At 33.1% G+C, this 14167-nt stretch overlaps 1 protein-coding gene across 1 annotated transcript in view; it reads right to left on the minus strand.

Moving 5' to 3' along the window:
• LOC114331071 (protein kinase C, brain isozyme) overlaps positions 1-14167 on the minus strand; it is a 662749-nt gene that overhangs the window by 211538 nt on the left and 437044 nt on the right. Inside the window, exons 2-3 of the mRNA XM_050661972.1 lie at positions 8150-8181; positions 1334-1416 (exon numbers count right to left, since the gene is read on the minus strand). Of these exons, the coding sequence (XP_050517929.1) occupies positions 1334-1416; positions 8150-8181 (115 nt within the window). The remainder of the gene's footprint in view (positions 1-1333; positions 1417-8149; positions 8182-14167) is intronic.

Here is a 14167-nt window from a genome sequence, read left to right on the forward strand (position 1 = left end):
AAATTAAGTTAGAACCTTCCTATTACACGAAATGCTGAGACTTCTTGTGATTAAATTATATTTTAAATTTTAAAGCAATTGGTCAAATAGTTTAAAATAGCGGTTCTCAACCTTTTTGTGTCATGTACCACCAAATACTTTTCATTATTTTTGGTACCACCTAACCTAACTGAAATACATATCTAACTAGGTAATCTAATTAACTACAACAGTGGTGCTGATTTTGGCTGTTTTTGCGTTTTGTGTACCACCTCAAAAAATGAAATGTACCACCAGTGGTACATGTACCACAGATTGAGAACCGCTGGTTTAAAAGTTATTTAATTTGTTTATCACAAATTCATTTTTTTGCAACACTATAAGTCAGAAAATTATGAGGTTACAGTAATATACTTCGGACAGTTTATAAAAGAAGACCATTTATACTATTTTAACTACATTGAAAAAAAATTATAAAAAGTAATTTTAAACAGTGTAAAATTATTTTGCAAAAACATGTCGATTTTTTGCTTACTTATAAACAATTAGAATAACTTTTTAACCGATACCCGTAGATAAATTATTTTTTCATATTTGGAAAGATTGAATTTTTATACACCTTTAGAAAGAAAAACAATTGTCCTAGGACAATTGGGGACGAAGTTAATCCCCCTTTTTTTTAATTCACATGTTCTTGCAAAATTATTTTGCAATATTTAGAATTATTTTTTGTCATTTTTTTTTTAATTAAATTAATAGTGTAAATCTTCTTTCATAAACTATCCAAGGTATTACTGTAACTTCATCATTTTCTGACTTATAGTGTTGCAAAAAAATTAATTTGGGATAAACAAATTAAATAACTTTTAAACTATTTGACCAATTGTTTTGAAAAATTTAGGGTAGGTATGACTTAAGCACCAGTCATAAGTCTCATCATTCCGTGTAACAAGAACGTTCTAAGTTAATTTTTACATAAGTTATGAATATTTGTAAAAACTCAAAATTTATGATTTATTTTGCAATTTTCTAAGCAACCAATAAGAATACACGTATTCAGCGAACGCCATATTAAAGTTTTTTTATAGGATTTATGAGTTTCTTACTTTCAAATTTGTTTAGAATGCTTAACTTTTTGGTAATTGACGAAAAAAGCGAAAATTTCCCGTTTTTTGATCTTGATTTGTTTGCTGCATATAAAACTATGTATGTATATATGGAACAGGCAAATAATCTACTGGCGACCATGGGAACAGAAGAGAGGAATATGCGACCTCTCTTACTTGCGAAATACTTATATTTAGTAAAAAATATTATTAAAAAATAGTTTTTTTTAGGTATGGACAATACTTACATCTGAGTCTGCTCCCTTGTCAACTCCAGGACAAGTAAACGAGACATATTCGTGACATCTCTTGTGAACGACGAAACTGCACACTGAAATGAGAAAATATTGATTTAGTAAAGATGACAGGTATGATTTTGAAATTCAATAAATATATTGAAAGCATATTTTTACATAGCTAACAATAAAACACTGAAAACTTGGGGTTTAAATTCTTCTTCTTCTTCTTCAGATGCAAATCCACTAATGGATGTTAGCAATAAAAATTTCCATTAACCCTCTATTTTGTGCAATGTGTATCAGAGATTGTATGTCGTTAAATCCCTGTCCATTGCCTTATGTTTCGGAGTAAAAAAATTTGCTTGCGTTCTACTCCTCTCTTGCCTTACATGTTACCCTCGGTTTTATAAGTTGAACAAACTGGTATTTTTGGTTTGAGTGTGACCCAGACCACTCATGAAGTGACCCAGATACGCCGTTTTCCTTTTCTTGATGGTTTCGAAAAGTTGGCGTTCTCTTTTAACGATATCTAAATTTTTGTGACTTTCGCCGTCCATGGTATCTTTAGGATACGGCGATAAAACCACATGTCGAAGGCTGCCACTTTGTTTATACCCTCTTTTTGAGTGTTCAGCCCTCTAAGCCATATAGCAGCACCGACCATACCTAGCACTTAGTAAACCTTAGTCTCAATTGAAGATCGAACTCTGAACAGGTCAGTACCTTCATGAATCTTACGAAAGCTGGTCGAGCTTGCTCAATGCGACATTTTTCTTCCCTGTCCGTTGCCCAGTCTTCAAAAAGCCACGTTCCCAGGTATTTAAATTTACTTACTCCCTCAATGGACTTGGTATTCAGTGTTATGGTGGATTTTTTTAAGTGCATCCAAGTTTCTGGAGATGATCATGAATTTGGTGTTTTTGGTGTTAATCTCTAATCCCATTCGCTTACTGTATTCTCCAATTATAGTGACAATATGTTCAAGATTGACTATGGGTAAAACTATTAAAACCAAAAAAATTTAAAACCAAAATCAAGTTACGCTACTTTCTATACAAACTAGAAATTTTTGTTTCGTTTCATAACTTTCCTTGACAGCCTATTTCCATAGATGTTCGATAAAGGACGAGCAAAGTAGTTTTAGCATAATGAAAAGTTTAAGTTTTTACTCTAATATCCGGTTCCTTTATTAACCAACTATAAACTCTCTACATTTTTTCTTATTAAACGTTAACACTTTAACAAGAGCAATTTGGAACTTGAGTATTGTTTTCGTTCATACTCTTATTAAAAGTTTTCACAGAAAACATGATATCTCATTGGTTATTTTAAGTAATTATGCTGTACTTTTCATTAGATATACAGAGATGGGCAAAATTATGGAATAAATAATTCATTTTCTCTAAAAAGGACGATTTTGGAGAAAAATCCCGAAACAAGTCGATTTTTATTTTTAAATTACAATTTTTTGGCATATTATATTTTATACTAGTGACGGCATCCATTTGAGCGTGATGACGTCATGGATGACTTTTTTAAACGGGAATAGGGGTCGTGTGGTAGATCATTTGAAAGGTTATTCAATTCTATATTTAGTAATATAAACATTAATATCATTATTTATGCAGGGTAACCAAAAAAATAATTTTTGAAATAAATTAATTGACGCAAAAAGAAGAATGTATGTAATTTATTTTACTCAAAATACATTTTACTGCTGTCAGAATACAGAAAAAAATGTTTATTTCACAAAAAAACTTTTATTTTCGTTTAAATTAAATCTCAAACAGCTTCCCACCTGTCACTTGACAGTTTGAACATTTCATTTAAGCAAAAAGCAATGTGTACTTGCCAAATAAACATTTTTTTCTATTTTCTGACAGCAATAGAATGTATTTTGAATTACATAAATTACATACATTCTTATTTTTGCGTGAATTAATTTAATTCACAAATTATTTTTTTGGTCACCCTGTATAAATAATTATGTTAATGTTTATATTAATGAATGAAGAATTGAACACCCTTTCACATGAGCTACCATACGACCCCTATTCCTATTTAAAAAATATCATCGATTACGGCATCACGCCCAGATGGATGACGTCTCTAATATGAAATATATACCAAAAAATTGTAATTAAAAAATCGACCTGTTCGGGATTTTTCTCCAAAATTGTTCGTTTTAGAGAAAATGAATTTATTCCATAATTTTGCCCCTCTCTGTTATGTTTCATTAGATATATTATGTATGTATGTATGTTTCTTCAAGAAGTAGCAAAAGAGTTAAAAAAATATACAAGAGACATCGGCGTGATACAAGAAGTAAGATGGGAAAAAATAGGATAAATCACAAAAGAAGAATAATAATATGTATTTATGTACAGTGGAGATGAAAAACTATTCAAGAAAGAAGTGAGACTTTACATAAATAAGAAACTCACAGAGTTCAACAAACAAAATTCAATCGGATAGATGGGAAGATAGCCACACTGAGACGAAAGATGGAGAAACAGTATATAACATTAATAAATATACGGGGTGGGCCAAAGAAAATAGTCCACCTCGATATTTGGCAGTAGTTATTAGATTTTAAGGAAATGCCGAAACAGGTCGATTTTTATATTGCAATTATTTGGCATATATTTCATACTAGTGACGTCATCCATCTGAGCGTTATCGACGATTTTTTTAAATAAGAATAGGGGTCGTCTGGTAGCTAACAATATATCATATAATCTGGTAATATCATTATTTATACAGGGTGACCAACAAAATTATTTTTGAATTACTTAAATTAATTGACGCAAAAATAAGAATGTGTGTAGTTTATTTAATTCAAAATACATTGTACTGCTATCAGAAAATAGAAAAAAAATGTTTATTTCACAAATAAACATTTATTTTAGCTTAAATTAAACTACAATCAGCCTCCCACCTACCTCTTGGCAGTTTAAACTTTTAATTTAAATGAAAAGCAATATTTATTTGCCAAATAATTTTTTTTTCTATGTTCAGGAATAGAATTATTTTGGGTTAAATAAATTACATACATTCTTCTTTTTGCGTCAATTAATTTAATTCAAAATTTATTTTTTTGGCCAAACTGTACAAATAATGATATTAATGTTTATATTAATGAATAGACAATTAAATTACCCTTCAAATGAGCTGGCACGCAACCTCTGTTCCTATTTAAAAAATCATCGATTACGTCATCACGCCCAGATGGATGACGTCACTAGCATGAAATATATATAAAAAATTATAATTTGAAAATAAAAATCGACCTATTTGGGCATTTCCTTAAAATCTAATAACTACTGCCAAATATCGAGGTGGACTGTTTTCTTTGGCGCACCCTGTATATTACGCTCCAACCGAAACATCGTATGCAACAGAAAAAGATGAATTTTATAAAAATTTAAATAAAGCATATGACAAAATATCAAAAAAAGACGTGATATTATTAATACTGGGAGACGCAAATGCACAAGTGAGAAAAGAAAGATACTTGACAGAGATAATCGGAAACTGAATGTTACACAAAAAGACAAATGGCAATGGCCACATAATCTCTCAACTAGCAAAAATATCATTTAAATGACTATCCTATCGACAAAATTTTAGCATCTAAGGAAACATAAGGTAACCTGGAGCATTGCCTGGAGACACCCACCTGACAGTGAGAATCAAATCGACCACGTCCTAGCAACTAAAGAGTTAGTACAAAAAACACTAGGCACCGGATCTTACAGATGGGTAAACGCAGACACTGACCAATGTCTGATAGCAATAAAAATGATCGCAATCAGATAGAGAGCGCCCAATCATATCAGGCTAAAACAAACTTTAATAAATGGAATCTAGAAACATTTGAAAAGATTGAAATAAGAGAAAAATTTGAAAAAGAGATGAATGAGAATAAATACAACCTTATGAGTCAACCCACAAAATATAAACTGTAATACTGAGTCAAGTTATCACTGAATGATGGTAAGAATTCAAAGCAAAATAAATTAAACAACAAGTGAAGTAATAGGAAAGAAAACAACAACAAAAAGAAATAAATTTAAATGAAAAGCTGGAAGATATTGAAAAGGAGAGGAAATAAAACAACTGGACAAAAAAGTCAGAGCAACAAAAATAAGCCCATCATTCAAACAAGAGGAATAAAAAACCAAAAATGAGAAATCGTACTTGACGATACTATTTATCGTTAAGTACGATTTCTCATTTTTGGTTTTTTATTCCTCTTGTTTGAATGATGGGCGTATTTTTGTTGCTGATCAAAGTCAAAGAAAACAGATCAGCAGAATATGGGAAAAATATAAGAAATGCTATTCACTATGGAGGAAACACACTGCGATGAAGAAGTAAGACCAATAGTACAAGATAATGATGAAGCAGAAATTCCCACAGAATAAGTACAAAAAAACTAAAAATCCTCCGAAAAGGAAAAGTATCAGAAGATGAAATAGCAATGGAATTAATAAAATACGAAGAAAGGGAATTAAACAATGAAATAAACAAACTAATATAACAAATATGGACACAAAACACACTACTATATGATTAAAACAGAGGTATTATTATAATAGTTACCTTGTTTAACGCCTTTGTTTACCTTGTTCTCCTTAAAAGTTGTTCTGTTGAAACTGATTTTTGCTGTGGTGATCTTTTGGTTTGTTTGATTTGGTCAATTTTTCTCGGCTCTCAAGATGATCTAGCTTTTCCATGATTTTCTTTCGAGTAATAGTATCAAAAGCGCTTTTGAAATCTGTGAATATCACGTGCATTTCTCTGTTGTCTCTCGAGTTTTGAATTATGTAGTCCATTGTGTGTATGGAATTAATTGTCGATCTCCCCAGTCTGAACCGGTACTGGTATTCTTCTTATATTCGTTCAGCGCATGAATTATGTAAGTCTCATATTTAGACTGTTGGCTAAAATTTTATATGTGGTGTTTAATAGGGATATTGCTCTGTAATTCTTGCATTTCCTTTTTTATAGATATTTACTATTAGGGTATTCACTATAAAAGTGAATATCTATAAAAAAAAGGAGATGCAAGAATTACAGAGCAATAACCCTATTAAACACCACATATAAAATTTTAGCAGACATTCTATACATGAGACTTAAATCAAGCGCTGATCGCATATTAGAAGAATACCAGTACCGGTTCAGACTAGAGAGATCGACATTAATTCCATGCATACAATGGACCACATAATTCAAAAATCGAGAGAATACAACAGAGAAATGCACGTGATATTCACATATTCCAAAAGCGCTTTTGATAGTATTAATCGAACGAAAATCATGGAAGAGCTAAATCGTCTTGAGATCTGAGAAAAATTGAGACATATGTGAGCCTAAAGATCAGTTTCAACAACAAACCAAACAAACAAAAAGATCACCCCAGCAAAGATCAGTTTAAACAGAACAACTTTTAAGGAGAACAAGGTAAACAAAGGCGAGAAACAAGGTGAATCTATCTTCTCGACACTTTTTAACCTGATACTGGAAGCAATAATAAGAAGAACAAGCTTTGCAAACAAACACATTATTAAGATCAGCTTTGAGTAATAGTCTATGCAGATGATCTAGTCATCATAGGAAAGACGAATATGACACTTATAAAAGCAATTGAAAAATTAGATAAGGAAGCAAAGGGAACAGGGCTAGTATAATTCAGCACAAAATAAAATATATGACGATAGGGAAAAGGACGACACAACGACTCAGAAATATCTAGTAACACAGAACCATAAACTTGAAACTGTATCCATCTATTATCTAACAGAGGAAACAAGGTTGAAAGTCAAAAAACATAGGGAATAAGTAGAAATATTTAAACTTCAATTGAGGTACTTGGCAACCTCAAAAATAATAATATACATATCAGTTTCCAAACCTCGGAAATGCGTATTTTCGCATTTTTTCTGATTTTATATTTTAAATTTTTAAAATTTTAAATTTAAACTCGAGAGCTATCAATTTTCGAAGAAAAATGACAAGAGACCATTTATGTTTAAAATGACCCAAAAAACTGAAATTTAGTTATTTATGAAACATTTCGTGAAGTACGCTTTTTGCGAATGCACGCGATGTTTGGAGCACAAGCGACAGCGGAGCGAGTAAGTTCGCGTATTTATCGCTTAAGTTCGCAAAAAGTACTTCACGCACACTTTCATACAATATTTTATCTACGATAAGCAAATAAAAAAACTGTAACTCTTCGTCACTGGAATTCATTTCTATTCTACAATCTTTAAAAACTTTGACATTTAAAAATTCTAATTTATTTCAAACCACAAAACTTTCAAAACTTTTGTTGTAATTTATTGCTCACATGTCATCACCATGACAACTCGAATGTTAAGGATATTATAATGAGCAATAAATTACAACAAAAGTTTTGACAGTTTTGTGGTTTGAAAGAAGTTAGAATTTTTAAATGTCAAACATCTAAAAATTGTAGAATAGAAATCAATTCCAGTGACGAAGAGTTACAGTTTTTTTATTTCTTTATCGTAGATAAAATATTGTATGAAACTGTGGGTGAAGTGCTTTTTGCGAACTTACGCAATCTATAGCACTCGCTCCGCTGTCGCTCGTGCTCTAAACATCGCGTGCGTTCGCAAAAAGCATACTTCACGAACTGTTTCATAAATAACTATTCCGGGTCAAAAAAGGTGATTGGAGTTTGTTTATAAAACTGTTTAAATAATTCCTGCCCAAAAATTTTGACCGGCACCCTTAGGAATTGTTTCCCCTAGGACCCCCTAGGGTTAAAGTATTATTAAAAATAATGCTTACCTTGACACTGAAATCCTTGTTTTCCAAATCCCCTGTAACAAGAAAGTAATACTTGTTTTAGTTTTTCCAGTCTTTTACACATTTTAACAATTTATAAAATAAATAAACAATAAATTTAAAGTTATAATAAATAAGTTATAAGTACGACACAATCACAGTAGTAATACAGATCAACTAACACTTCTGTTCGAGTTCTATTCGTTCAAATAAGTCTCTAATTGATCTCGGATCTGACTAGTCAAATCGGGTTCAAATCAGATGCAATAAAAGAATAATAAAAAAGAGATTATTCTCGGTGGCAATAATTGTTTTCGCTTTAACATCACATATTCGCTTAAAAAGCTTTGCACACAAATAGTAGGTAATAGGCATGGATCCCGCGTACCAAATAAGTTGATTAATAGCAAGCTGAACATTTTTTAATAGCTTAACGGTGTCTAGTCGGACAAACTTTGATGTATGGGAACACTGAAATAGGGAAAGTTTTAATTGTGGAATGTAATTTTAATTGTTGAACGTGTCATCCTGACAAGTTTATGATTGTGAAAACTAGCAGGTTGTTTTTAAGTTTATTCAATAGCAAACTTTTTATTAAACATGAAAAAATGTTTGTCCAACAAATATATTGGGTATTTTAATAAGTCTGACACGTAGAACATGTCAAATGACAGGAATTATATTGGTAGTAAATAGCAGTCTGATTTTTAGCTGTCTGAGAGTTTATTGAAAGGGTAACAAATCAATTGGAAGTATGTCCCATAAAATACGTCAAACGTTTTTATAGTCTGATGTTCTAAACCTGTAACCTGTTCCACAATTAAAACTTTCCCTGTTTCAGTGTTCCCGTACATCAAGGTTTGTCCGACTAGACACCGTTAAGCTATTACCTAATTTTCTAATTTTCAGCTTGCTATTAATAAACTTTTTTTTGGTTCGTGGGATCCAGGCCTATAACGTTGTTTCAGGAATTTACATCGCAATCGAATTACTATAATATATAGAGGGTGTTCACGAATGATTTCTTTAAACTCCAAACTAGAGTAAGTCAATAATTTTAAATGAAACACCTTGTATTTTATAATTTTATTGAAAAAAATCCATTGCTTATCAAAGTAGTATTAGAACGAAAACTTTCTTATTAGATTGTGGCACAAGGGGCTCATATACAAAATGCGAGGTTATGGGTACAGCGGAGCGATGACGAGGCTGATCTCCTCGTACTTAGGCGGCCGGAGTTTCAGGGTTCGGATAGGAAAAGTCTTGTCCGAGCTCGGAAACCCGGAGGCTTGAGTGCCACAGGGAGCGGTCTTGTCACCTCTGCTGTACACAATATACACCGTTGACGTACCTAGAACACCAGGTACCCTAATGAGCCTCTACGCCGACGATACAGCGATAGCGGCCAAACACAGAAACGTAGAAATCGCAGTGACCAACCTGAAAACAGCGTTAGAAGACATCGAGGAATGGTGTATAAAATGGAAGATAGCCATAAACACCGAAAAGACGCAAGCGGTACTATATAAGAAAGGAAGACAACAGCCAGAAGAACAGCTGACGGTGCTGAACAACCCTATCGATTGGAAAAATGAAGCTAAATACCTGGGAGTCATCATGGACAAAGGATTAACTTTCCAAAAACACGTAGAAGCCAGAGTCCAGAAGGCAAACATGGCGAGAGCAACATTAAGAGGACTCACAGGAAGAAAAAGTAAATTAAGTCTAAAAACGAGGTTAAGACTAATAAATAGCATAATATTACCGGTATTAACATACGCATCTCTCGCATGGGGACAAGTATGCAACACCCACAAAAAGAAGATACAAGCGGTCCACAACAGCAGCTTAAGAGAAGCAGCCAGAATCCCAAGATACGTCGCAGAAAGATTCCTATTTAGAGAACTTCAACAGGTGAGAGTCACCGAAATGATAACAGATAAGGCAAGGGTCAAATTCGCGGAGCTGGAGCACCACCCAAGTCACATACTGCGAGAGATGCTAGGGTATGACGCGTTCCAACGATGGAAAAACAAAAGTCCTAAACAGCAAATAGTGGATTAAAGTGAATCGCATAAAGCAAACAATGAGTGACAAAGTAAAAGAAAAAGTAAAAGTGAAAGTAGTAGTCAGTTCGTAGCTCGAAACACCAAGTGCCGAAAAAACACACAACCCAAGCGTAGGTCCAACATCATGACCAGGTAAGAAAATAGAGGAAAAGGCGCAAGCCAAACAAAAAACACAAAAAACAAAAAAGGCGTAAGCCACCAAAAAAATCATAAAAAACATAACAATCATAAAATTCTTGAGCACCAAGTCATTGGACCGAGCTCAGTGGGGCTTGGTACAATGACTTGGGGCCCAAGCAAGCAATTTTAGTACCGCGGATAAGTAAATAGAAGATAAAGGTATAGAGCGCTTAACGCTGGCCTAGTTTTGAAATTCGATTAGGGCACCACATCGGAATCTTATTACCCAGGATTCCATTGTGAAGAGCATTTGGCTACGATAGTTGTGCCCCCATCGCGCATCAGCGTGCTATGGGGGGGGGGGGGAAGGGATGGCCTGGGGCATTGGAGCGAGGTGGGGTGATCCCTGTTTTAAACTCGGGTCAAAACACCTCACTCCAATGAATTGTTACACCCGAATGTACTTTTTCGATTGGGTGGACATCTCCCACAGGTCGGGTTGAATCAAATTGCTTGCTTGCTTGCTTCTTATTAGATTGTATTTATATATTTTTCAAAATTTAATAGTAATTTACGTAACAAGTTCCGAAAGTGATATTTTACGAGACGAGTAGGAATCCTGCGGGTCTCGCAAAATCACTTTTTGATCGTGTTACGTACAATATTTTTTCTGCAGCCGTTTTGTACGTTAAAAAGAATATATGGATAAACTTTACTTATGAACTTTTATTAAACACTTTAAAGATACTCTCGTGAATTCATAATCAGGAAAATCTACTTGATGAATATTAATAACACAATTATAACAATTATTTATTATAATTGTGTTATAATAAATTGAAACAATTAATCCCGAAAGTAGCTACTTTCGGTACGAGTTGTGTAAAATGGTACTTTCGATTTAATAAATCATATAGACCTGGATCTTCTTCTTAACGTGTCCTATCAAGTCCCCTTGACGTTGGCGATTAATATGGCGAAACTGTCTCTGTCTCGAGCTGTTCTAAATAGGTGTTCTGCTTTCTTTATTCCTGTCCACTCCCGGATATTCTTCAACCAAGAGGCCTGATTTTACCCATCATAATAAGTTGAAGAATATTATACCGGTCTCCCCTTACTACGTGTGCAAAATAGGCCCTCTTTCTATGTATGATGTTATCAAGCAGCTCGCGGGTAGCATTTGCACTCTTAAGGACTGCCACATTTGTCAGCATAGCCGTCCATGGTATTTTCAGTATACGTCTGTGCAGCCACATTTCAAAGGCCTCCAAACGGTTAATGGTGGATATTTTTAATGTCCATGCTTCGACACCATACAAGAGGACTGACCACGCGTACCTGGATCAGGCGTACCAAAAAAAGTTAATTAATGGCAAGCTGAAAATTTGTTAATAGCTTAACGGTGTCTAGTCAGACAAATTTTGATGTATGGGAACACCGGAACAGGAGAAGTTTTGATTGTAGAACAGGTTAAAAATTTGGAACGTCAGACTACAAAAACGTTCCATGTATTTTGTCGGACAGAATTTCCAATTGATTTTTTACCATTTCATTAAACTCTCAGGCAAAAATCAGACTGGGCCATATATCACTGGGTTTATCGCCAACAGGGCATTTTAATGAGTGGAACACGAGGAACATGTCAAATGACAGGAATCGTGTTGGTTAGTAATAGCAATCTGATTTTTGCATGAGAGTTTAATGAAAGGGTAACAAATCAATTGTAATTTCTGTCCGACAAAATACATCGGACGTTTTCGTAATCTGACGTTCCAATTTTTTAAACTGTTCCACAATTAAAACTTCCCCTGTTCCAGTGTTCCCGTATATCAAAGTTTGTCCGACTAGACACCGTTAAGCTATTAACAAATTTTCAGCTTACTATTAATCAACTTTTGATCCAGGCCGAATACCGAAAGTTTTATTTTCGGGACGGCTGCAGAAAAATACATGTAAGCAATATTTTTACTTTTTCTATACTTTTGTGGGAAGGTCTACCGATTTTCCCCAAATTTTAGTATGTTGTTGTACTACAACAAAAATGTCCCTCTGAATATTTTTTTGAACTCACGGCGGCCATTTTGTGAGCGTTAAAACACTAAAAATTAGCCAGTTTTAACGCTTTTTGAAGAATTTTTTTCTAGGTCTCTTTTCTTCGCAGAAAATTATTTTAAAAACGACATATTTAAGCTACTGATGTCTACTTTTAACTTGAGTTTTTTCAACTCTTGTCAAGCGTCAAGGCGCTATTTTGGTAAAAATTAAAGTAGACCCTTTTTTTGCAAAAATGACCATATTCAAACAGCTTTAAAACAGCTTTTAAATAACGCAGCTATATTTAGGTAGTATCGAATCGAAATATCTAAAAAACGTCTATAATTTTGTTTTATAAAGTTTTTTCGTGCTTCACATCTTTTTAACTCAAGCTATGGTCGTTTAAAAAGTGCCCTTTTTACAAAAAACGTGGTTTTTCGCATTTTCAAAGAGGTGAAACTTTTTTCTGCCAACTTCGAATTGCACAAAAAAATCTCTGAAGGTAGTTTTTTACATATATTATAAGCCTCCAAAGGAATTTCTTTGGCTATTTGCTTTTAAATCCTTCATCTGAACCTCTAAAAATCGATTTAATTCTGAAAAATGCGAAAATTGTATTGTGAAAATCTAAACTAAAAACAGTAATTAATTAAGAAATGTAATTTTCATTACACCACATCAATAATTGTGGCTTAATCCCATATAAACATATGTAATACTAAATTAAACATATCACAAGAAAACAATTTCAGAACCTTGCTAAAAGTCGTGCACTAAATTGTAATCACTGTAGTTTATTCCCAAAATTTAAAAAAGTTTTCACTGATCTGTCCGGGAATTTCCACAAAATCATAACTAAAGGGCCTAGCCGGGTAAGATGGTGAAAAGTGCCCCCAACTCCATTTAAATTCCATATAGGCCACTTTTTAGCACATATAGAGGAACTTACTTTCTGAAATTTTTAGCCCCCCAGGTGCTCACGTGACCCCCCTAGAGCCTAATTAGGCTTTTTAGGTTTTTATTTTTTATCTCAGCCGCATCAAGAGCTAGCCAAAAACTTTATTTAAAACAGTTGCAAGTTTCAAAAAGATCTATATGAAAAATTCTTTTTTATTATTTGGCGGGAAATTTGAATTTTTAGAACAATTTGAAACTTTTAAATAACTCTGAAAAAAAAAACTAAGACACTCGTTTTTACGAAAATCAATTATAATGTGTATTTTTGCACAATCTTTCACCCTGAATTTTTTCAGATTTTTAAAATTGGTGAAACGTACCTTTAAAAATAAAAAACCGCATGTTTTCGGTTTTTTTTTTCGTTTTTTGATACAGTTTTATACATATTTTTCAAAAAAGGTAACACCGTCTCTAGAATAGGTAAAAAACTGAAAAATAATTGAGGTTTGCTTTATAAAATTTTTTTGTAACGCCATCCGTTTTCAAGATACAGGGCGTTGAAGAAAACAAAATTTTACACATTTTTTACGATTTTGCTGAAACTATTGGCAACATTGCAATACAATTTGGCATTCTTTAAGAGGTAGTTATTGTGCATGTTTTGACATACAATTAAGAATTTTATATTCATCATTGGCGCGCATACGGGTAATGGTCTGAACTTTTTAAAGAATAAAGATAGTACGCCACTGACATATTTCAAATTAACAATCATTTTTGAATTCCTCGTTCCATTTGTGACAAAAAATCTATCTTCTTATTTTTTCATACGACGCGCCATTTTTATTCAAAAAATAAAAGATCTTAATCCTTACAAAGCATTCGAACTTCTAGTAGTTTC

The sequence above is a fragment of the Diabrotica virgifera genome, chromosome 9, assembly GCF_917563875.1.
Source record: "Diabrotica virgifera virgifera chromosome 9, PGI_DIABVI_V3a".
NCBI classification, from domain to species: Eukaryota; Metazoa; Arthropoda; class Insecta; order Coleoptera; family Chrysomelidae; genus Diabrotica; species Diabrotica virgifera.